This window comes from Dasypus novemcinctus, chromosome 7, assembly GCF_030445035.2.
Source record: "Dasypus novemcinctus isolate mDasNov1 chromosome 7, mDasNov1.1.hap2, whole genome shotgun sequence".
Lineage (NCBI taxonomy): Eukaryota > Metazoa > Chordata > Mammalia > Cingulata > Dasypodidae > Dasypus > Dasypus novemcinctus.
In genome coordinates, this window is record NC_080679.1 from 97,265,816 (window position 1) to 97,291,177 (window position 25,362).

At 35.8% G+C, this 25,362-nt stretch overlaps 1 protein-coding gene across 2 annotated transcripts in view; it reads left to right on the forward strand.

Annotated features, from left to right (window-relative positions):
* The window catches only part of STAM2 (signal transducing adaptor molecule 2), a 42,230-nt gene that overhangs the window by 3,538 nt on the left and 13,330 nt on the right, over positions 1–25,362 (forward strand). For both annotated transcript variants that reach the window (XM_004457107.4, XM_004457106.4), the window contains exons 2-7: positions 13,207–13,291; positions 14,198–14,273; positions 14,388–14,486; positions 15,436–15,582; positions 17,581–17,650; positions 18,229–18,415. In XM_004457107.4, the coding sequence (XP_004457164.2) occupies positions 13,207–13,291; positions 14,198–14,273; positions 14,388–14,486; positions 15,436–15,582; positions 17,581–17,650; positions 18,229–18,415 (664 nt within the window). The remainder of the gene's footprint in view (positions 1–13,206; positions 13,292–14,197; positions 14,274–14,387; positions 14,487–15,435; positions 15,583–17,580; positions 17,651–18,228; positions 18,416–25,362) is intronic.

Genomic DNA, 25,362 nt, shown 5'->3' on the forward strand with positions numbered 1-25,362 from the left:
GGGGAGGCTCACTGGTACAGGGTGTCTGTGTTGGGGGGATGCGTGGGGCAGGGTGCACCTGGGGCATGCCTCTCTAGAATATGAATGTGTTCATGTGGTCATAGGGTGTTACTTCAGTGGGTGGAGACCCACACAGTAAAGAACAAAATATTAAATTCTCATCCTGGGGAGTCCTGCTACATTCTCAGTAGAGTGGCAAGAATCTCTAGAGTACATAGGGAGTGCCTAATAAAAGAAAACAGATCACTTTGTCAAGCCTTTGATATTAATGCTTGTATTTATGAATCTTATTCTTGTAAAATGGAAACTAAGCCTAATAATATCTGTTGCTTAAGTGTTACCTCCTGAAAACCTCCCTTTACTCTAATGTGCCTCTCTCTAAGCCAAACCTAGCAAATAAACTCACTACCTACCCCCTACCCACCCTGCTGGTGTGGGAAATGACTCCTGGGGATGAGCCTTCCTGGCCATCCAAGCGCCAACTAGCAGTGCATTTGGAAAAGGACCTTGGTCAAAAGGGGCAAACATTAAATACAAAAGAGTTTTTATGGCTAAGAGATTTCAAAGCTGAGTTGGGAGGTCATTCCAGAGGTTATGCTTAGGTACATTTCAGGCAGATCTCACTAACTGCCACAATAAACAAAACCTCTAATAGGGGTGCTCTCGAGGGCTCTAGAGACATCTAGACACTACAAGTGGAGCACACAACTCCATGAAATCAGCACCCCATCCGTGGGCATTACCTTGGAATATACGCTGACCTATTTTCCCAGTGTAACAGAGTTAGATTCATTTATAATTTCCCTACATATGATTCTTCTACCCCTTTTATTTGAACCTATAATTAGCACTATACCCATTGAATATATGTCCCAGAGACTTAAACCTTTGGTCTCTTCATGTGCTGGTTGAGCCCTGAATCTCAACAGAGTTGCGACCAACACCTACTCTCCAGTTTATAGGACTTGCTCGGGACAGCTAAAAAATGATGATGATGGACAACCCCCATCCCAAAAAACAAAAGGTATCTACAACTGCAAGCAAAACAGTTCCTTCCATCTGCCCCATAAAGTCTACATCACCCTCACTCTAAGCAGAACAGGCATCACCATCCCAAAACCCTTAAGATTGAGAAGTGAACAAACGTGAAGGGGGGCACGGATACAACCATGGACCAAAGTATACTTATTATTATAGTAATGGAAGAATCTGTAACATTGATATAAAGATAATGGTTACCAGAGGTTCTGAGGGGAGGGGAGGGAAGAATGGATGGAACATAGGTCGTTTTTTGGGCATTGGAATTGTTCTGCATGATATTGCAATACAGATACAGGCCATTATTCATTTTGTCAAAACCTATAAAAGTGTATGGTGCAGAATGTAAACCATAATGTAAACTATAGACCTTGGTTAGTAGCAGTGCTTCAATATTTGTTCATCAATTGTAACAGATGTACCACACTTATGTATGATGTTATAATTAAGGGAATATGTGAGAGGGGGAGTGGTGGGGTATATAGGAATCCCCTATACTTTTTTGTTTTCTTTACAGTGAGATTATCAAAATTTTAGTGATACGTAAGAAAGCAAATGGCCAACACACAATCAATTTCTGGCCTTTTAAGATCTAGCCTATTTTCCTTTTACCTTATCTTTCTCTCCCTCATCATTTTTTGTTTAAACAAATATCCCCTTCACTTTATTTTAATAGATTTGTTTTATTTATTTATTTCTCCCCACCCCCTTGTTGTTTGCACTTGCTGTGTCTTTAGGACATGCTGGGAACTGAACCCAGTACCTCCACAGTGGGAAAGAGATGTCTAATAGCCACCTCTGTTCCCTGCTTTTGTTGTGTCTCTCATTGTGTTTTCTTTTCTTCTTGTACCTCTTGTTGCCATGCATGCCCTTCACATCAGCTCACTGTTTTGTTCTTTATTTTCTTTAGGAGGCACCAGGAACCTCTGCTCCCTGCTTTGTTGTATCTCTCATTATGTTTTCCTTCTTGTGTCTCTTGTTGAGTCATCTTGTTGTGTCAGATTGCCATGCCTGCCTGTCATGTCAGCTTGCTGTCATCTTTAGGAGGCATCAGGAACTGAACCCTGGACCTCGCATGTGGTAGATGGGAACCCAATTGCTTGAGCCACATCTGCTTCCCCCTCCCCTCTACTTTTGATGAAACTTTTCTGTAATCTAAAAGTTGTTTAAAAATAAAGTTTATTATATGAAAAGAAATTCCTTTAAAGCTGTCCTGAAGGGGAAAAAGAGAAAATACTCCACCCTACCCTCACTGAACCCGGAGTATTAAATGGGAAGTACGGTTCCTGAGGTAGAGCCTCTTTGAGGGCAGCAGTTCTTGGAGAATTCTAAGGAAAAAGTAAAACATGGGGGACAGAGCCTCAGTAGGAAGTTTTAGTGGTTCACATTAAAAGGGAAGATGTCATTTCTTTATATTCTGTACCAATTTTTCCAGTTGCGTCACATTGGTTCCTGAGTTGTGACTTGTGTGTTCTACTCCTTGACTCCATTCTTGTTTGCATATCTTTTTACTCAAGCCTAGAGATCTTTCTTGCTAATTTCTGTCTCTGTGCCATTTACCATACATTGCTAACCTTTTGATCCTTTCTTTCTAAAACTTTGGGATCTTCATTATAGATATACTTACTTTTGTCCTAGAAAGCTGAGTTTAGTCCATCTCTGCAAAACTTTTCTGACTTAGTAACTTCAAATGTGAATTTTTATCTAAGAAAAAGCTTTTTTCCCGGTGAAATTTGAATGGTTGTGCTGTGTCTTTGACTTGTGTTGTGTTAGAAGAATTTGACATTGAGGCAATTTGGGGCAGTACAGAGGTTTTCATACTTTTTCAGTCATGAAATCTTTTTCTCAAATGAAATTTTATAAAAATAAAAATAGTGATAGCATTTCAATAATACATATTTACTTATATATTCACATGTATGACATTTATAAAGCCAATTCTTGAACACAATTAGGTTGTAAGAATCTTTGCAAAAAATTAAATCTGAGGTTATGGATGAGAATAGTAGCCATTTTTTTCTTTATGTCATTTTGCTTGCATGCTACCAATAATCCTAATAACTTAGTTACAAATTTTAATGTATTTTGTTGTTTTTTAAAGTATGAAATATTTTTGAGCAGAAAGTATAGGAAATAACATAAATTCCTGCTCCTACCAATCAACTCTGTCAAGTGCTAATATTTTGCCATAATTGCTTTTTTAAAAAAGTGAGCATTCAAGGTATGTTTGAAGTTACCTGGTATTTTTAACAGCTACCTGGTCCTATTCTTTTCCCTCCGAGTTAACCACTCTCCAAATAGATATATTTTATTATATATATGCTACACATACAAATATACATATTGCTTTACGTATTTTAAACTTTAAAGGATCATTTTTGTGTACCATTCTGCAACTTTGTCATTCAGCATTTTTTTGAGTTATGTTGATATTTGTACTTTAGCTCATTAAACGTAACTGCTATGTATTCTACTGTGTGAATATACCATGTTTTATTTATCTATTTTCCTGTTGATGGGCATGGAGTTGTTTACAGTTTTTTGCTACCGCATATTGCGCCGTGGTGGAAGTCCTTATTTATGCTTTCTTGTGAACATAAGCAGTAGTAGTCTTTAGAGGACTAGGTGCTCTTTCCTCTTAATGAGATAGTGCGAACCGTACATGTGTTGGAGATTTCACTCCCACCAGCAATTAGTTCCTGTCAGCATCTTCACTTAACACTGGGCATGGTTGGAATTTTTAATTTATGCCAGTTGGAAGTGTGGGAAATAGTGTATCATTTACATTTTTTTTAAAGGGTTATTTATTTATTTCTCTCCCCTTCTCCCCCCACCCCGGTTGTCTGTTCTCTGTGTCTATTTGCTGCGTTGTCGTCTTTGTCCGCTTCTGTTGTTGTCAGCGGCACGGAAATCTGTTTCTTTTTGTTGCGTCATCTTGCTGTGTCAGCACTCCGTGTGTGCAGTGCCATTCCTGGGCAGGCTGCACTTTCTTTCGGGCTGGGCGGCTCTCCTTACGGGGCGCACTCCTTGTGCGTGGGGCTCCCCTACGTGGGGGACACCCCTGTGTGCCATGGCACTCCTTGTGCGCATCAGCACTGTGCATGGGCCAGCTGCACACAGGTCGGGGAGGCCCGGGGTTTGAACCTCGGACCTCCCATGTGGTAGACGGACGCCCTAACCACTGGACCAGGTCTGCTTCCCGTGGTTTCCTTTTCTATAAATTGCCTTTTTGTTACTTTTGCTTATTATTCTGTTGGATTATTTTTCTTTTTATAGATTTAGAGTTCCATATATATTTTGTGCAGATTTCACTGGTTATGTGAATTGCAGGTATATATCCTAGACTGTTGCTTCTTTTTATTTGCCTTTGGTGTCTTTTGTAAAGAAGTTTCCAGTTTTAATTTAGTGGTATTTTATTGTTCTCCTTTGATTTTATTTATTTTTTCTTTATGAAAGCCTTCTCTTACCCCAAAGTTATAAGAATCCTGTTTTATATTTTCTTAAGTTTTTATTGAAGTTTTGATTTTCACATTAGATCTTTAATCCATGCACATCAGATCTTTGTACAGGTTCTGAGGAGGGATTTAGTTGGACAGTCAATTGACAGTAGACAGTTGTCTAATCACTGTTTATTGAATTGTCCTGTCCCCACTGTTTTGAACACTCTCTTTCATACATATATTTTGGAATATGAGACCTGTTCCTGTACTTTCTGTTCTTCTAACTGGATGTCTTTATCTATCTCTGCAGTAATACCTCACTCTATTTCAGTGGCCTTTATTGGTGGTTGGGCTCCCAGTCTTGTTTTTCGTCTTTATGATTATCGTAGCTATTTTTGGCCTTTGTTTTTTCATGTAAATTTTGTGAATACATTGGTTAAAAATCATATCAAAAGGAATTTATCTTTTTGGCTCTTTTAAGAGTTAGGGGAAGACTACATAACATTTTTGTTTCATATCACCTTTATTCCTTGATAGCATTTAATTCTAAGAGTAATTAGATTTTGGTTTGGAAGTAATGTAAATAATAATTAAGGTAAGAAGGCAAGAATGATTTTCTAAAATTGAATATACAGTGTCATACTGTAACAATGTATTTCGGTGTTTGTGTTTCTGATACTGCTTTGCTTAAATGAAAGAATCTCAGAGATGTCCTGTTAAAATAAACCTTATTTATAGTGTGTAGTGTAAAGTATCAGCCTCTGATTTTTAAACAACTGATAGTTCTAACCATCTATCACCCAGATATCAAAATAAAACTTAGGGATATATCATTTCTTCATTTCCTGTTACTTTTCCCCTCTCCTTGGTTGCCTTGTATCCCCATATATGACTTTTTCCCTTCTACCCTTTCCCCTGCCTTAGTTTAGTTAAAAAAATTTTTTTGCTTAATCTTTTCCTATTAACAAATATTAGCCAATTAACACATTTGTCAAACCTCCTTCATCACAAGAATATTCTAGAATCTGAGACCTTTGATATTGTCCAAACCTCCTTTTCCCTTATCCTTTCTTTTTTTTAGAATCGAGTTTCACCTTAGCTTATTGTCCTCTCCAACTCTTTTTGAAGTAATAAATATGGTGTCCTTTTAGACTACCCTTAACATTATGTTATTAGTGGATTTACAACTGCTGCTTCTTAAAGTACAAACACCTCTCTGTTCCTTCTACACCCTCGGTAGTACTTACGTTTCTTTATCACTGAGACCTGCTTATTACAGCTATTATTGTTCCATTTGAGGATGACTTCCTTTAGAATTCTCTAGTTAAGGAATGTAGAAAACTGAAGATCCTGTGAAGTGCTTATAGTTCTGAATGACTCTTAATGCAAGCGCAGAAGCAGTATTTAAAAATTCTCTTCCAAAAAAGGGAAATGATGAAGGATCTTGAAATGTTATGTGCACTCTCCCCTTTTATTTATTGTAATTTTTAAATGATAATAGCTTATAGAATGAAACTTCAGTGAAAATTTTATTGTATTTGAAAACTCAGACTTTTCTTGGTCAGTGACGATTTCCTTCTAAAGAACATGTATACTGATTTTCATTTGCAGCATAAGAATTGTAATGACTATGAATTTTAGTTCATATTCTTATTTGGAGCAGCTTTTTTTGTTTTCATATGTTGTGAAATGAATTATTTTAACATTCTCTTCTAAAACCTTTGCTTAGATATTTAGGAAAGAAATCTAGCATGTGCAGTGTTTTACTTTTCCTAATGGTTCTAAGTTCTTGAGGTGGAAGGTTGAAGGGTAAGAAATTTTTTTTGACATTTTTAAATTATTAGACTAGGTTACTTGTCTAATAATGAATGTTTATATTGACTGGAGGGATTGAATATAAGGTCAGTTTTGAACAGGTATCAGGGGGTGGTACTTTGTCCCCAGAAAATTACTGATATTCTGAAGTGGTAGATCAATTAGATTTTTTTTTTTTTTTAAGATTTATTTATTGTCTGCTCTCCAGGTCCATTCTCTGTGTGTTCTTCTGTGTGCTTATATTCTTGTCAGCAGCACCAGGAATCTGTGTCTCTTTTTGTTGCGTCATCTTGCTGTGCCAGCTCTCCGTGTGTGTGGCACCACTCCTGGGCAGGCTGCACTTCTTTTCGCGCTGGGTGGCTCTCCTTACAGGGCGCACTCCTTGCATGTGGGGCTCCCCTACGTGGGGGACACCCTTGTGTGGGACGGCACTCCTTGCGCACATCAGCACTGCTTGTGGGCCAGCTCACCAAACAGGTCAGGAGGCCCTGGGTTTGAACCCTGGACCTCCCATGTGGTAGGCAGATGCTCTGTTGAGCCAAATCTGCTTTCCTCAGTTAGATCTTATTACATCAAATTTCACGTCAGAAATCTGTCAGTAGTTAGTGGTGTATGTTTAAAATTTTTAGTCATTCTGGTAGGTTTTTAGTTGATTTTGATATGTATTTATCTAATGACTGTTGATGTTGAGTACCTTTAGATACATTTATTTGCCAAATGGGTATACTCTTTTTTTGAAGTACCGATTTAAGCCTTCGTCTATTTATCGTCTTTTCATTTAATTTTCACAGCTCCTCTTTTAGGCATGGCAGCCATTTTAATCACTGTTTGACAAATGAGACCGTGAATTCAGATTTGATTCAGAGTTGGGGTGAACTTCTTAGAGTCCTTAGCTAGTAAGTTTAAGAGCTGGATGTAAAGTCAGGTGTTAAATGTTTAATCGATGATGTACATACCACCTTTAAGGCCTGAAATTATTCCAGGTGCATATAGATAATGCATAATGAGTTCCTCAATCTGCAGAGGTGATGTGATCGTCTTTCCAGTCTAACTGCTTTTGAGTCTCCATCTGTAACTTTTTGCCACTTTAGTGACTGCTCTGGGACTTATTTTCCCTTTTCCTCTGCCTTGCACATAATGCTTCCTGATATGTCTATTACAATAGAAATTATACCCATTACACTTATGCTTCTACCCTGTTCTCTGTTGTAAGGGTAGATGTGGAAATGAGCATGCTCATTTTGTGGACATGGGAGGGGTCATGGGTTTTTACCCAATAGGCATCTTGGGAGTATCAGCCAAGAAGAAAATGAATTTGCAGAAATAATGAACCTTTAAAAATAGAGTGCTTTCTTTGACTGGTGGCAGAAGGAGAGTTGGAAAGATTCAGAAGGATGTGACACACTGTTGCTGACTTAAAATTAAGGCGACCATGTGATGAAGAACTTAGGCAGCCACCAGAAACTATGGTAAAGTGGCTACTGGCTGTTGACCCACAAGGAAACATTGTAAAGGAACTGAATTCTAACAACTTGAATGAGTTGGAAGTGTAGTCTTTCCCAGAGTCCCCAGATAAGGGCCCAGCCCAGCTGACATTTTAATTTCAGTCCGTCCTACCCTGATCCTAAAGACTAGCCAAGCCTGCTTGATTTTAAACTGCAGAAATATGAGCAAATAATAGGTGTTGTTTTAAACCTCTAATTGAGTAGCAATTTCTTACACAGTAATAGAAAACTAATATACTGAGACTCCATTTAGTTTTTTTTTCAGCCTTCCTTTCTTTGTGTTCCTAAAATTTGAATACTTCTTTTGACCTGTCATCATGCTTGCTAATTATTTCTGTCATCTTTGGTCTGTTTTAAGCCCATTCAGTGAATTTTTTAGTTGAGATATTGTACTTCTTAATTCTAGAAATTCCTTTTTTTTTTTTTTGTAGTTTCTGTTTCTTTACTGAGCATTCCCCAAATATTAATTTATGGCTGTCTTTTCCTTTAAGTTCTTGAAAAAATATATAATAACTGCTTAAAATACTTTTTTGCTAATTCTAACATTTAGGTCATGCTAACACCTGTTTTTATTGACTCTTTTTCTTGGTTATGGGTTACTTTTCTTGGCATACTAGTAATTTTTTACTTTATATGGGGCATTGTGAATTATTCTTTGTGGGGGGGACTTGATTATGTTATCTTCCTTTAAAGGCTATTGAGTTTAGTTTTAGCAGGTAGTTATATTATTGGAGGATCTTTCAGATTTTGTCAGACTTGATTTTATACTTTGTGAGGGCAGGATTTTTCAGTTTTGGACTAAATTCTGTGTGTGCCTTTATTCCTAACGTACTCTGCACTCTTTTTCAGTTGAGAAATCCAAAGATTCCCAGCACTGCATGACCTTTTGCCATAGTAGATGATTTCTGCTACATCTCCTAGGGCCTCACCCTGTGACTCTTTGACCAAGGACCCACAGTAAATTGCTGTGTGCAGAAATCCAGTTTCTGTCTCTCAGCTGTTCTACTTGGGCTAGTCACAGGAAAGGTGCTGTGGCAGGAACAGACAGGCAGAAAGCTGGGGCCATTGCAAGGCTTACTTCATATTTCTCTCCTTTCAAAGATATCAGGCCTGCACTGCCTGTTATTCATTTCCTGAAAACAATTGCCTCATATTTTGGCCTGTCTTTCAGTTGTTTTCCATAAGGATAACAAGTCTGGCACCAAATACTCTGTTATAGTTGGAAGGAGAAGACCAGTCATGAGTTTTTATTTCCAAACACTTGGAGGAGGAGCTTTAAAACACCTCTTGGGGGCATTCTTGTTTTAGATATTGAAATTTTAAAAAAATTACTGATAGAGCATATTTTATTAAAAGTTTGTAGATATGCTTGTATTCTTTTTAAAGCTGTATTTTGAACATAATGGATTGTGTGTGGGGGGGGGCTTTTGTTCCTAGTTTTGATAGAATGATTCTTTATGATATTGTTAGAATCGTTTCGAATGTAGTTAAGGTTCTCTATGTGTAGTAATCAAAACCTGGTGATGAAATGTTATGACTTGCACCCACCAAACCCTGGAAATTTAGCATTTATGTTCCAGGAGAGCTCTTTTAACTCTCCCCCTGTATGCATTTAACACAGGATAATGTGAGATAATGGTCCCAACATTGGGCAACCTGACATGCTATAAAAGAATGTTCTTAATTATAATATTTAAAATTTCCTAGGAGTTTAAAATACTCCTGAGTACATAATTTAACTGTTATTTCGTTCACTTGAAAAATGAGATCCTCTTTGGCAGGCTATTATAAAGACTTCAGATTTTATACTTTTTAAAAAAGGCATAATTGTGAGTCCTATATTTGTAGAGTAGAATATGCTGGGTAGAGGATTCAAATCAGGATTTTTCTGTTTCCCATAAAAATTAAATCAAGTTAAAAACATTCTGTTTAGATATATTTGAAATTGCTGAAAAACTTTTAGGGATATCGAATAGCTTTCACATTTAATTGTATATTATATGGCCAAAATTAGAAAAAAAGAAATTAGAACTTGAGTTCTAGCAGGAATAGGCAAGTCATTAGATGGTCCCAAATCTGACCCAACCCTGTGTATGTGTGAATTTATACTCACAAAATTTGGTAATTGAAAAAGCCAGTTTCTTAGATGAATGAGGTAAGGATAAATCCTTAAACATTGGAACTGTTGATGAACAATTTGTGTTAATATGCTCCTATCCCTGCTTCACACCATGTACCATATGAAATGCCAGATAGACTAAAGTTTTACATGTAAAAGAAAAATAATAAATGTACTGTAGCAGTTTGGTATTATTTATAAATTCAAAAAATAGATACTGGATTATATTTGTAGACTGGTCTGTTCCTGTATATTGGATTCAGAGGTTTCACTTAATTAAATTATGATTAAGGCTTTGATTGGGTCATATCAGTAGAACCGAGGGGGCGGGGACTCAGAGAGAAAAGACATGACAGAGGACAGAGTTTGGAGTTTTGATCCTGGAGCCTGGGAAGTAAACTCACAGAGAAGTGGATACGTGAGGAAAGAGAGAAGGCTCCATTAGACATGGCAGTGGTCTCAGGAAGAGAGATGAGCTGTTCACCTGACAGTTTACAGCTGGCCTTGTGGAGAGAGCAGAGCAGCTGAACATGGAGAGAAACGAGCTCTGGGAGAGAGACAAGACTTGTCCCAGCCTGTGGCTGAGATTGGAAGAAGCTGGGACCATGGCGCCTTGGGTGGAGGAGGAAGACTGAACCCTCACAGACATTACCCGCCAACATGTGGCCACAGACTCTGGGCGAGAAAGTCCCTCTTATGGTACTTTGAGTTGATTCTTTAGGGCCTTGTGACTGTAAGCTTGTATCCTAAATAAATACCTTTTATAAAAGCCAACAGATTTCTGGTATTTTGTATCAGCACCCCTTTGGCTGATTAATACACATACCAAAGAGAATATGGATAAACCACTAATGTTCAGGTAGTTCTAAACACTATGCCAAATGATATGATAGAAAGGAAGAATGATGGTTTCTGTTACAGCACAAACAAAGCCACTTCATAAGCAAAGAAGAAAGATAAGCATGAAGCTTACAAGTCATGTGTAATATGTATGATTTGCTTTTCAAACTTAGTACATAAAGGTAGTGATCTATATATCCCTATATAAGAAGTCCTTTGTCTCCCTCTTGAGGCATTCCCTTTCCCACTTCCCCTGGTCTCCCAGATGAGAGCTCCCAAAGATAGTGCTATTTCTCTTCTGGAAACAAGCAGAGAACTGGCACATCATAAACCCACTACTACTATTGCAGTTTTGTTGGTGTTTTTTTTAACCATGTGATGTTGCTATTGAAGTTTGATCCTGCACAGTCTCTTGGATATTTGTCTGCTCAGCAGTACAGTTTGTCCAGAATTGGCACAGACTTCTCAGGGCACGTTGATTGTCATCATTAAAGTTCATATACTCAAAAAACTATAGTTTCCCACATCACAAACACTGTACCAGGGTAATAGGATCTGGAGAAGCATATAGCTTCATGCCTTGTTCTAGAGCTTATAGTAGGCCAAGCTATGTTTTCTATAATCTCTGACTTGACATTTCATCACATTTGTCAAGATAATTGCTTTCCATTCACAGTGTTAGGCAGTTTGCATGTTTTTTAAAAGTGAGTTCAGCACTTACCTGAGTTTAACTGGATTTTGTGTATTTCCCTTTCCTACTACCAGTGTATCTATTTACTAAGCCTGTTTATTTTTTGGCTTCTTTTGATTGTCCTTGCCTTTAAAATGTAAACCACTCTAGATTCCTACCATTATTCCTGTTTATCACAGTGATATCACTTGTCTTATTTTTATGGTACCTAGGTTTTGATATATTTGAAAATGTAAACTATTTTTATTAAATTAGGGGTGAAAGACATAAAGGTAATGTTTCTAAAGTGGTAATTTATATATTCCACTCCGTTCTAGCAGGAGAAAAAATAATGTAGTAGCCTTTGATTTTGAAGCTAATAAAGTAGAGTGAAAATACTACATAATTCAGTTGTCATATTCTGATTGTGCTTTTTAAATTTAAACTTTCTAGTTTTTATTTTGAATATGAAATATTTAAGATCACAAAAGATAGAATAAAATAAACAACTTAATAAGCAAAACAAATACAGGTAAGCTCCTGTATGCCCCTTTTATGTTTTCCCCATGTCTAGCTTGATGTTTATCATTCTGAAGCATATGTTAGTACTTTTACTACTTATTTGGATAACTGTTGGCCAGTTTCTCAAAAAGTTAATAGAGTTACCAAACAAACAAGTTAGATTTCTTTCAGGTATATATATACCCAAGGGAAATGAAAACATGCTTACACTCAAAACCTTGTACACAGTTTCATAGCAGCCTTGCATTATTCATATTAGCCAAAAAATGGAAACAATAAATTACATGATGAGTGGATATAAATGAAATGTGGTACAGCTATACAATGGAATATTATCAGCAATTTTTTAAAAAATGAAATGTTAATATATGTTACAACATTGTTGAACTTTGAAAACATTGTGCTAAGTAAAGAAACCAGTCACAAAAGACTATATATTATATGACTCCATTTGTATGAAATGCCCAGAATAAGTAAATCTATAGAGACAGAAAGTAGATTAGTGGTTGTCTGTGACTGAGGATATGTAAGGAGAATGGAGCGTGACTACTGATGAGTGCAGAGGTTTTTATTTGGGGGGGGGGGATGATGAAAATGTTGAAATGTTAGATAGTAGTAATAGTTGTACAACTCAGTGAATATATATACTAAAAAGCATTGAATTGTATAATGCAGGTGAGTTGTATGGAATGTGAATTTTATCTCAAAGCTGTTAAAAGTTCATGTGAATATTATTATGTCTTTTTTTGCTTTTAACTTTTTTTGTCTTAGCATTATAAGTCAATTTAATCATCATATTCAGGTTTGTCCATTTTTATGTCTTCTGCATAGCTTATTTTAATATTCCATTTTATGAGTTTACTGTATTTTCTTTATCCATTTTCCTGTTGAGAATGAGAAGAACACTTTTTTTTGCTATTAAAAACAATGCTTCAGTGAACACTTGAATCCATGTTTCCTTTTATGATTTTACATTTTCAAGGCTCTCTTCCAAATTAGAATTTAATAAGATTATTGGTAATTTGTAATTTATGTAGTATTTAATTATTTAGAGAGCATTTTATTGGTATACCTCAGAACATTGAAATAGAAAATTCAATATTAAAATTAGTGGAAGTACTCTATCTTCTGAAGATTTTCCATGGTTTTAACATATTTGATAAGTGAAAAGGTAGGGCTTCCTACTCTTGTGCCTTTATGGGTATTTTAGTGTTACGTGTGATGTGTCCTAATTTTTGCCTATGTTTATATCTATAGAAAAGGCCACAAATGAGTACAACACTACAGAAGATTGGAGTCTTATTATGGACATATGTGACAAAGTTGGAAGCACACCTAATGGGTAAGATGACCAGTGTTGCTTGGGAGTGGCTAGGAACTTGATAATCTGTGTCTTCTTCTGATTTAGCATTGAAAAGAAAATGGGAATTTACTGTTTATTTTTGGAGGGTAAATGAAAAGAGCATGGAGGCCTGAATTATGGAGTAAGTCTTATCCGGAAAGAATAAGTAGAAAGGAATTCAGCTGAAAACCTGAGCTATATTAACAAATAATTAAAGCTTTGCACAATGAATAAACTAGTTATTTTGGGACTTCCCCTGTGACTTAGACATGTATGAGAGCCATTTAATAATGAAGTGGATTAAATATAATATAGGCAATTTGCTGAAAAAGCCATTGCATAAATATAATTATGCACAATACATACCATAATAGTGAAAAAAGTAAATATCAAAAAGAGTTCTCTTTTGGGGAGTGCAACATTTAAGCTGTACTGGTTAAATGTTAAAAGTTTAGAAGTGATGAAAACATTTGTTTTAACATGTTACAGCTTTTCAAAGTGCATTCACATATGTTTATACCTTTCAACACTATATATATCATGCTAGTTTTTTTCAAGATAAGAATTTTCTCTCTGAAACCAAGTCTGTTTTGAAGAAATTCGAAGAGTTTATATGATAAATTCTCTTCTGTTGCCTGAACCTTTGTGAAATAATTTGTCTCTTGATTTTGGAAGATGTAAACTTTGTAACTAGATTTTTCTCCCCTCCCCTCCGCTCCCCTCCGCTCCCCTCCGCTCCCCTCCCCTCCCCCCCACAAGTCTCTGGGCAAAAGATTGTATAAAGTTATTTTATAGATTTATTCCTTTAATAAAGTCAGAATTACAGATTTTATTTTTAAAGTTATCATCTTATATTTTTATTGTTTGAATTAGTATTTTGAATACTTTCTCCATTTTTTTTCTTAGAGCAAAAGATTGCCTAAAAGCCATCATGAAAAGGGTAAATAATAAGGTTCCTCATGTTGCCCTGCAGGCCTTAACTGTAAGTACAAGTCATGTTATTGTTTAACCCAAATTTGAAATGTGTATTTATTTCAGTAAGTTAAGAAAGATAACCTTTCAACATTTGTATATTAATTTTTATTTCAATTAATAGCTTCTTGGGGCTTGTGTGGCAAACTGTGGAAAGATATTTCATTTAGAAGTATGTTCCCGTGATTTTGCAACAGAAGTACGTGCTGTGATAAAAAATAAGGTAAATTTTAAAAACAGAAGAAATTTAAGTCATTAAAAGATGTGAATATATATACATTGTGTATTGTTTTAACTATATATAGCAATAATAAAGTTGTACTAGAAAATCAATTTCAGAGATATTTGAAATGAAATAAAATTCCATTTCTGATATGTGATGATTTTTGTTTATAGCACCAAAAACTGTTTTCCTCCCCAAAACATATGCTTTTAATAGTAGCTAATCTTTATCGAGGGCTAGCAAGCAGATACTACTTTAAGCATTTTACATGAACTGTCTCATTTAATGATCTTAACAATCATGGGAAGTTAGGTTCTCTTATCATTCCTGTTTTACAGATGAAAAAACTGAGGTTTGAAGAGAAGTTAAATAACTTGTCCAAGGAGGTCATACAGCTCAGTATGTGACATAGCTGAGATTCAGATTCAGGTTTCTCTGACTCCAGTGTCTAGACTCTAACCATCATTCTTTACTAACTCTTACTTGAGATGGCAAGCAAAGGGGGCCTTAATTTTAGAGCAGGGTGGAGGGGAGCTTCATTCTAAGATTATTATTATTCATTTCTTAGAGAAGAAATTCTAAACCATCATTCCCATGCCTGTTTGCATGTTAAGATAACAGATTTTTCCTGCATAATTACCCTTTTGAACATTAAGTTTTAAGTCTTACTAGAATGCAACAAATCTTTTTTTTTTTTTTAAATATTCTCTATATTGTAGTAAGCCTTTCTTATCAACTAGACTAAAATTCTGGCATTCTTGCCACTAATGGCATTGGAATGATGCTTTAGAATTCATGTAGGCTAGGAATTGACCCTAGACTTTTTTGTTGATTTTCATATAAATAAAGAGAATTTTGATGGTAATTCCTTTTGTCAGTTAAATAATTTTAGTATTTTTTTAACCACAGTTGTTTTTTTTTTCCCTTTACCTTTTTCTTACTGTAAAAGGCTCATCCTAAGGTGTGTGAAAAACTGAAATCTTTAATGGTGGAGTGGTCAGAAGAATTTCAGAAGGACCCTCAGTTTAGCCTAATATCTGCAACTATTAAATCTATGAAAGAAGAAGGAATTACTTTTCCTCCTGCAGGTTCTCAGGTAAGAAATTCATTCAGACCTATGGCTAATCCTATACTCTTTTGAAGGTGTTTATCTTAAGTCAGGCAAGGTGTGTCTTAATTATTTCCCATCTCTGTTGTCATGTGCTTATCTAGTACAGTTGCTTACAATTTGTACACATCCTAACTGTTGATGAATTTCTTTGAAATATCAGAAGAACTTCAAGAAGTGCATCAGTCATAAATCTTTTTTTTTTTTTAAGACTTCTTTCATCTCTTTATTCCCCTCCACCCCCTCGGTTGCACTCGCTCTCTGCTCTCTGTCCATTTACTGTGTGGTCTCTGTGTCTGCTCGTTTCCTCTTTAGGATGCACTAGGAACCAAACCTGGGACTTCCCATGTGGGAGAGAGGTACTCAATTGCTTAAGCTACCTCAGCTCCCTACTTTGTTGTGTCTCTCACTGTCTTTCCCCTTTGTGTCTCTTTGTTGCATTATCTTGTTGCATCAGCTTGCTGCGCCTGCTTGTCATGCCAGCTTGCTGTCTGCTTGTCCTCTCCAGGAGATACTGGGAATCGAACCTGGGACCTCCCATGTGGTAGGTGGGAGCTCAACTGCTTGAGCCACATCTGCTTCTCAATAATCTTTTTAATGCTACTCTAAGCCTAGAGTCATGCAGAAGGCATGTATATGTAAGATAGTTCCTGTGTTCATGAAATTGATAGTAAATTTGAAGAATAGCCATGTACATGCGAAAAATAATTAAAATTATCAGTAACAAATATGGGATAAGGGATAAAAGACTAGGTGCTATCTATCTTAGATACCAGTGAGAGAGAGGAAACTGCAGACTGGGATGGTAAAGGAAAACCACATAAAAGATTTTAATATTCGAATGTATTTTAATGGGTAGAGAGGAAGGAGAAAGTCATTTTAGGGAAGAAATGACATGAGCAGATACATGGAATAGAGAAAGCTCAAGACATGTTTGTTGAAGAATGAATATGCCTGGAGTGAATAATTCACATATAAGATGAACAGAGTTTTAAGACCAGAAATTTATAGGGGCTTTAGGGAATACGTTTAGTAAGGGATAATGAGTCAGAGTGGGCTGTTAATCTAATGTCTGTGGAAGGCATACTCTATCTTGGGTTTGGCCGTCAATGCCTCTTGCTCTCTAGGTTAAACTTTGAGGGCCAATATTAGGACGTGGGCCAGGGAGAGGAGCCTAAGAGGAATCTTGTATTTTATCTTGGACTCTAAGCTAGAGGGACCAAAAGAAAAAAGGAAAAACTCCAGGCCTTACAGTTCAATGTTGAGTTTGGGGACCAAAATCTTGTGATAAAGAGCAAGCGTTTTCCTGCTCAGTCCCTTCTGCATATCATTCTCAGAAATTCTGTTAAAGAGCCTGGTTGGTTGTTCAGTCTTCAACATCTTTATCTTACATCTCTGTCTTATGGGATTAATAGAATAGATGCTATTAAATTTAAGCCTTAGTCCATGCTGTGCCTTAAGAATCTCTACCATCCAATTACCATGAACAGTAAAAGAGGGCCTAAGCTGTATTCCTAGAACTGCATCTATTCTCTCAGTCCTCCCTCTTCTCTTCCGTGATTATCACTTGCTGGCACTTCTTGTTTAGCTGTACACCTGTAGCAACAAAGCCTTCCCTCACTGAATAAGAGATCTTGCACACTTGAAATCCTGAAGTGCAACAGGAATGACTGATATTTATTCAATCTTTGAAGTATTTAAGTACTCTCTGTATGTCAGATTCTGTGTCAGATGCTTACGTTTATGCAAAATGTAAGCCAGACATGCTCTTTGTGAATTTATAATGGTTTTTGGAAATTCTTATGTTTTATTTTAGTATTTGAAAGTAACTACTCAAAATTATGAAGAACTTCACTTTTAAATTATACTCATTACTCACATCAATAATTTTATAATTAGCATGTACAAGTAATTATAAGTAATTATAGAACTTATGTTTTCTTTGAAAGGGTATTTGGTTGAGTTCATTTAATCATACATTTACAGACTGTCTCAGCTCCTGCCAAGCATGGTACGTCATCGAACAAAAGCAAAGAAGATGAAGATATAGCTAAAGGTAAATGATCAAGCACATGTCATTTAGTGTTGCTTAGAATATCTTTGCCAGAATATTTTATTGAAATAAAAATTATATTAAAGCTGGGGTATACTTTTAGTTGTACAACTAGTAGGGTATGAAAGTAAGGAAAATAAATTATTTTGTATAAGATGAGTTTAATTCATTATCCTTACCAGTTAGATGTATTTAATATCTTACCTTTGGTACAGTTAACTTACCACCTTTTTTTTAATGCCAAAATTATGAGTCAAGCAAAGAAATATGTTCACGGCTTGCCCTATATGGAAAGCTACCCATATTATAATGTCACAATCTGTTTGCTATAAAAATAATAGTTGCTGTATATGACAGACTGTGATAATAAGGAATAAGCAAAAATTTTATTTTAAAAATGTCATGATTCTCTGCCCCTCCCTCTCAAGAAAGTTAACTTATAAAGATGTAATTGAACAAATAGTCACTTGATTTATTCCCATTAACTATTTTGTTATCATCTAGTTGTTTTTTTTTTTAACTTTTTCAAATCAAAATTAATTGTTAACCTTGTTTTTTTGCATTTTAATTTTTCAAATTAGCTATTGAATTATCATTGCAAGAGCAGAAGCAGCAACACACAGAAACAAAATCCTTATATCCTTCTGCAGAAATTCAGTTAAATAATAAAGTTGCAAGGAAAGTTAGAGCTTTATATGATTTTGAAGCCGTTGAGGACAATGAACTTACCTTTAAACATGGTGAAATTATTATTGTTTTGGATGACAGGTAAGTTTAAATCTTTATTTCTGGAATATCTCAGAGTTATTAAATTTAAGTATAAAATTGAGGCTATTCAGGTTGTTTTTTAAGATTTAAAAATTTAAAAATTTAAAAATTTATTTCTCTCCCCTTTGCCCCCCTCCCCCAGTTGTCTGTTCTCTGTGTCCGTTTGCTGTGTGTTCTTCTGTGACAGCTTCCATCCTTATCAGTGGCACTGGGAAGCTGTGTCTCACTTTGTTGCGTCATCTTGCTGTGTCAGCTCTCTGTGTGTGGCACCATTCTTGGGCAGGCTGCACTTTCTTTCGCACTGGGTTGCTCTCCTTACGGGGTGCTCTCCTTGCGCGTGGGGCTTCCCTACGCAGGGGACACCCCTGCATGGCACGGCACTCCTTGCATGCATCAGCGCTGCGCCTGGGCAAGCTGCACGCAGGTCAAGGAGGCCTGGAGTTTGAACTGTGGACCTCCCATGTGGTAGGCAGACGCCCTATGCATTGGGCTGTCTGCTTCCCAATATTTGTTTTTTGACCTTTGGTGTGGTTAAGACTTAATAGAGCCTTTTCATACCTTAATTTTTTTTTCTAAAATAAAAGTTAGACTAAGTAATGTGAGTTTATTATTCATTTGGTAGTAAATATGGTAGTAAACAATCCTTTAATATCTTGAATGAAAGATGTATTTAAAAGTGTTGACCACAATTGGGATATACATAATAGTCACCTGAATGCATTTACCGTAGGAAGTGTGTATTCCAAAATTATTGGCAGAGACACTTTAGGAAGAAATATAGCTATCTAACCTTTATTCAAAGCAATCAAAAGCTGTGCTTGGCTCCTCCCCAATTCTTTTTTTTTTTTTTTAAGATTTACTTATTTTTCTGTCCCCCACACCACCCCCCATTGTTTGCATTTGCTGTCTCCTCATCTTCTTTTTAGGAGGCACCAGGAACCGAACCCAGGACCACTCATGTGGGGTAGAGAGGCCCAATTGCTTGAGCCACCTCCACTCCCTGCTTGTTGTGTCTCTTACTGTGTTTCCTTGTTGTGTCATCTTGTTACATCAGCTTGCTCTCTTGCTTGTCTTCTTTAGGAGTCACTGGAAACCGAACCCAGGACCTATCATGTAGTAAGCAGGCACCCAACTACTTGAGCCATACCAGCTTCCCTCCCCAATTCTTAATCTTCTATACTCTCCCTCACAATTTCCGTATCATTTAAAATTGTAATAGAAAATAGATCTATCCATATTGGGCCTAATTCTGTTTCTTATTTTTGCTTTTAAAAGAAGTTGATGAAATTTAGCAAGAGTGAGACCTAACAGCTTGCATCTGTGAACAGAGGTTGAAAATGTATTCAGTATCCATTATAAATAACTTAGTAAGGATATACTAGTCTGGCACAGTTTTACTTTGCTGCAGTAAATATTTATTGAGAAAAATGTCTTAGGCTCTGTTTATAATAAAAAAGGTGAATGAGGACATGGTTCTGTATTCATAAACCTAAAAAGAGTAAGGGAATTAAAATTATTATGCAGATAATGCAAGGAAGGTGGAATGTGGTGAACGCTGTCAAAGGTACTGTCAGGGTCCAGAGGAGAGCAGATAGACGCCTGCTGCTAGCAAATGGGAAGGAAGGAATTCCATTTGAGGTAAACTTTGACGATTTTGACAGGCTGGGAAAAATTTTGTAAGAGACAGAATGGGAAAGGAAGGTTTCTTAGGTAGAATTGTGCGGTCAAGATAGCATTCATCTAGAAAACAATTTTTTTTTTTTTAAGTTTATTTTGAAATAATCATCTAGAGTGGCGCACATGATCCCTGAAAGGGAGTAAATGGAAATAATGAGGAGGTGGCATGGAGTTTGAGTGCTGAGGGTCTGAAATGTCGGACTTCTACCTGTAGTAATACTTTGAATAGTTACCAAAAAAATCATTTAGGTATAAACTTGTAATATACTCATTCAACTATAAAATTAAAGTCATTTATTAATATAAAAGAAACCAAAAAAAACACAAAACACTACAGAGCCAGTAGTGTTGTGCAGACTCAAATTTAGAAGGTTACTTTTATGTAATTTTTATGAAATAAATTTCTGCTTACAAGGTAGATATAGTACTGATTGATGCACAGGTACTTCAGCAGGTCTGTACTACCCTTTTCTGTGTGATAATTCAGTTCTCTAACTGTTGTCTAGCTGCCATGACTCTTTCATATGCACAATATCCCTTAATATCATTTGGTGTTCACGTGGCTCATATGCATTATATATACCTTTAATGATTTGGCCAGCAGCAAGGAAAGGGCTACATTATGTGTCACACTGTGTCTTTTTCACTGATGTCTAATTAAAGCACAAGTTTTTTACATAAATAAGACCTATAAGGAAACTTTTTTATTTGCAACTGCTAAGCAAGTTGGACATGATTATGTAGGTCTATTGCTTCATTTTGATGATAGGTCACCCAGTCTTTTTTATTTATGTTTTTAATTGTGGTAGCATGTATATAATCATAATATTTGCCGTTTTAATTGTTTTTAAGTATATAATTCATTGGCAGTAATTACATTTACAATGTTGTGCTACCATTACCACCATCCAATACCAAAAATTTTTCATCACTTGAAACAGAAACTCTGTACCCATTAAGCAATAGTTCTCTATTCCCCGCCTTTCTGTAGCCCCAATAACCCCTACACTACTCTGTCTCTATGTCATTGCTTATTCTAGATATTTCACATAGGAGGAGTCATGCAATTTTTGTCTTTTTGTGTCTGACTTATTTCACTTAACATATGTTTTCAAGGTTCCTCCATGTTATTGCATATATCAGAACTTCATTCTTATTAATGGCTGAATAATATTCCACTGTATCTAGATACCTTGTTTGGTTTATTTATTCATCTGTCCATAGACGCCTGGGATGTTTCCACCTTTTGTCTATTATGATTTTAGTTATTTATAGGTTCTTTCTTTTTTTCTTTGTCAGTCTAGCTTGCCACTTTTATTGATCTCTTCAAAGAAACAACTTTTGGTTTCATTGATTCTATTGTTTTTCTATTTTAGACAACCTAATCTTACAGTAGTTTTGAATGTTTACCAACATGGTATGGATTAACTTGTCATTCTGGATGATTGCACTAGTGTTTAAAATCTTGCCAGTGATAAACAAATTTGGGTATTAAATTTACATGGCATTATTAAATTAAAAAGAGGTCATCCAGATGAACCAGAAATGCTTTATATTCATTATTTTTAACTGCCATGAAAATGAAAACATAATTAAAATTTCACATATAGAACTTGAGGTCCCTTAAACTACATTGTCCTGACAGCTTCAGAAATCCTGACGCAATAGAAGAGGCACACATTTCTTATTAACAGAATATATACTGAAAGAGCCTTTCATTTTCTACATTTTTAGCTTTCTGTTACCATTCCTTGTTTGTACTCCATGTACCATTTCATATAATCAAGTGCAATTCTTACAGTTCCAAAATTGCCATGTTCTAATTAGACCTCTGTGGTTTTATACGTGTAGTTCTCTCTGCCTGGACAGCCCTATCAAAGGAAGCAAAAGCACTTAGAAAAGAAAGGGAAATTTACTTGCAAGGCATTCTAGTCTTTAAAAAGCTTGGCTCCCCAAACTGAAAAATACAACAGGTTTTTAAAGGATTAAAACCCCACAAAGTTTACCATGGTTTCCAGGTTTACTATTTGTATATTGATGGTAGAAGTAGCAGTTTTCTCACATGATTATCACTTCCATAAAGGGAATCAGTTATCTGCATCCGTTACCACTGCAAAAGCAAGCAAATAAGTTGTTTTGTTAAATCAGTGGCTTAAAAGTAATAAATTTTTATTTATTTTGAGACCTAAAACTAAGTTTTTTTTGTTTATCTCATTATGTAATTTTTTGTTTCTTGATGTTTTGTTTTTCTTGTTTACTATAGCAGCAGCTGGGCAAAATGTCAGTTTTATTCCTACATCCCTAATTTCCTTTTCCTCCTGATGAATGCCCACTTAACCTCCAGGACCCACATCTGATTTTTCACATCCTCTGAGAAGCCTTCAAACTCTTCCCTGCCTTCAGTTGGTAATAGAGTTAGGTGTTCCCTGCGCTGTGCTGCTATAGCTCCCTGAACGTGTTATAGCATTTCTCACATTGTATTGTAGTTATGAATACATGTTCATATATGCCTGTTCTACAAGATAAGTTGCTAGAAAATAAAGCAAGTTAATGTCCTCTTCATTGGTTGGGGAAATTGATAAACACTCTACTAGGCTATACATTTCTTGAGGCAGTAACTGTTATTTTTATAATTTCAGTGCTCAACCTACTACACTCTTTCCTTGGTAGGTTTTTAGTGAATGTTAGCTTAATAGATTTGTTGAAGGTAAAGTCTATGTCCCTTATACATAACAACATTTTTCATTTAGTTATGATTTATTCTTTCTTAAAATAAGAAACTCTAAAACCAAATGCAGCATTTAACATTTTCCTTAATTGTCAAATAATTTGTGTTAAGTTATAGTGCTGAATGACCTTATTTTAGAAATTTAAAATTGAACAATATTTTTGGCCTTTAACGTTATATAGAATCAACTGGTAGTCAATAGAGAGTGTATATAGCAACAGCTTGGTTAGAGCTGGGAAGGAGTCATTGTGCTTGGACATGATGTTTGATTGTTTTAACTATTTTGTGTTTCATAAAGGAGTTTACAGAAGTGGTTGGAAAGGGAAATGATCCTACATTTATAGGACCACTAAATCTTCATATTACAAGTGTTGATAGGTTCAAATAAAATCCTTTCCATTTCACAGGTTTGGGTTCTCTGGTTTTATGTAAAAATTGCTCTGAGTTCAGCTTTTCTTCTTAAAATGGGAGGTTCCACTTAAAAAGGCATATGTGTATGTGAGAGAGAATTTCTTCTAATCCATAGAGATTCAGTGCTCAAACTGTTAAAACTGATTTAGAATTCATCAGGGTTGTTGGATACAGCTCTGTGTACAAAAATCAGTCCTTTTACTCTAAGGACAACTAATTAGAAAATATAATAGAAGAACAAATGTCATTCCCAATAGTAACAAAGATTAAATAAATAAATAAGCTTAGCAAAGATGTGTAAGGCCTTATGGAAAAAATTATAAATTATTTGAAAGATGGCAAAGAAACTCTAATCTTGTAAAGATTTAATTTTTCCCATATTCATTGGTAATACAGTGCATTACCAATTAAAATCCAACAGGGCATTTTTTCTGGAGGCCTTGAAAAACAGATTTTAATATTAATATGGAGATGTGAATGTGCACAATAGATGAAAAAGAATACCCTAGAAAGATACTTTCCCTGCAGACACCAAGGCATTATTAACAAGTTGTAATAAATAGACATAGACCATTGCAACATAATGTGATCCAAAAGTGAACTCATCAACAAAAATCAGCCTTTTTTTTTGAAAGATGGAGTGTCATATTAATAAATCAATAGTAAAAATGATGGAATATTCAGTACATTTCCTAGGATGATTGGCTCTTTATATGGTAAAAATAAAATAAAATTTGATTCGGTATCAAACCATCCATAAAAATTTAATTCCAGGTGAAATAGGACTCAAATATGGGGGAAGGTTATAAAAGAAAATCTAAGCCTGTTAGAAAAATATATAGGATTATAGACTTCAGAGTTCATGGGTAGAGAAAGATTTCTTAAATAGAAATCTAAACCGTGAAAGAGAAGACTGCTAAATTTGATTGCATGAGTTGAAAAAAAACCACCATAAAGTAAAAGAAACCATAAACATATGTTAAAAAACAAGTGTGACAGCCTGGGAGAACGTATTTGCATAATTTAGACAATGCTAGTCAGAATATATAAAGAACTCATACAGTTCCTTGAAAAAAGACAGATGGCCCAGTGGGAAAAAGAAAAATGGACAAAAGATAGGAAGAAGAGGCAATCTGGCTAGCAAACAGTCAAGTGAATGTTTAGGGAAATGCAAATATATACAACAATGAAAAATCATTTCTCTTCTGTCTGATGTCAAGTGTTGCCTTGGACAGTTGTTACATTTTGAGGGAAAATGACATTTCTTTCAAATGCTGCTAGGGGAGGGAACCATTTTAGGGAATATTTGGTAGTACCAAAAATGCTTTTATCTTCTGGTCCAGGAAGTCCATATCTGTGAGTAAGCCTAGAGAAACCATTGCATGTGATTTCTAGAATCTAGAATGAGCATTTCCCCAGTGTTTACAATATTGAAAGACTGGAAACAACCTAAATGTGTCCATCTGTACAAGGAAGAATAAATAAAATATGGCATATTTATGTGATGGAATTGATGGGATCTAAAAGTATAAATACATAAATTGAACAAGACTTGTTAGAGTTAACATCTATATCTCTATGTAGAGAGTGTGTGTGGGTATATATATATATATGTAAATATGTAAAATAATAAATAATGGGTTGGATGGAAGGCTCCAGACTTGTGGTGGTGGTGTGGTAGGATGGGTGTGGAGTAGGGACTTGGGGTCATTGAGAAAGGGGACTTCAGTGGTACCTGCAGTGCTTTCTTTTTTTAAAACTCCAGACTCAAATATGACCAATTGCTAATTGACTTTAACCTAGATATGAGAATATGGATGTTTGTTTTATTTTTTTTTAAGATTTATTTGATTTATTTCTACCTCCCCCCCCCCAATTGTCTGCTCTCTGTGTCCATTCGCTGTGTGTTCTTCTGTGTCCGCTTGTGTTCTTGTCAGCAGCACTGGCAATCTGTGTCTCCTTTTGTTGCGTCATCTTGCTGCGTCAGCTCTCCATGTGTGTGGCGCCACTCCTGGGCGGGCTGTGCTTTTTTCACACGGGGCAACTCTCCTTGCGGGGCTCACTCCTTGTGTGTGGGGTACCCCAATACGGGAACACCCCTGCATGGCATGGCATTCCTTGAGCGTGGCAG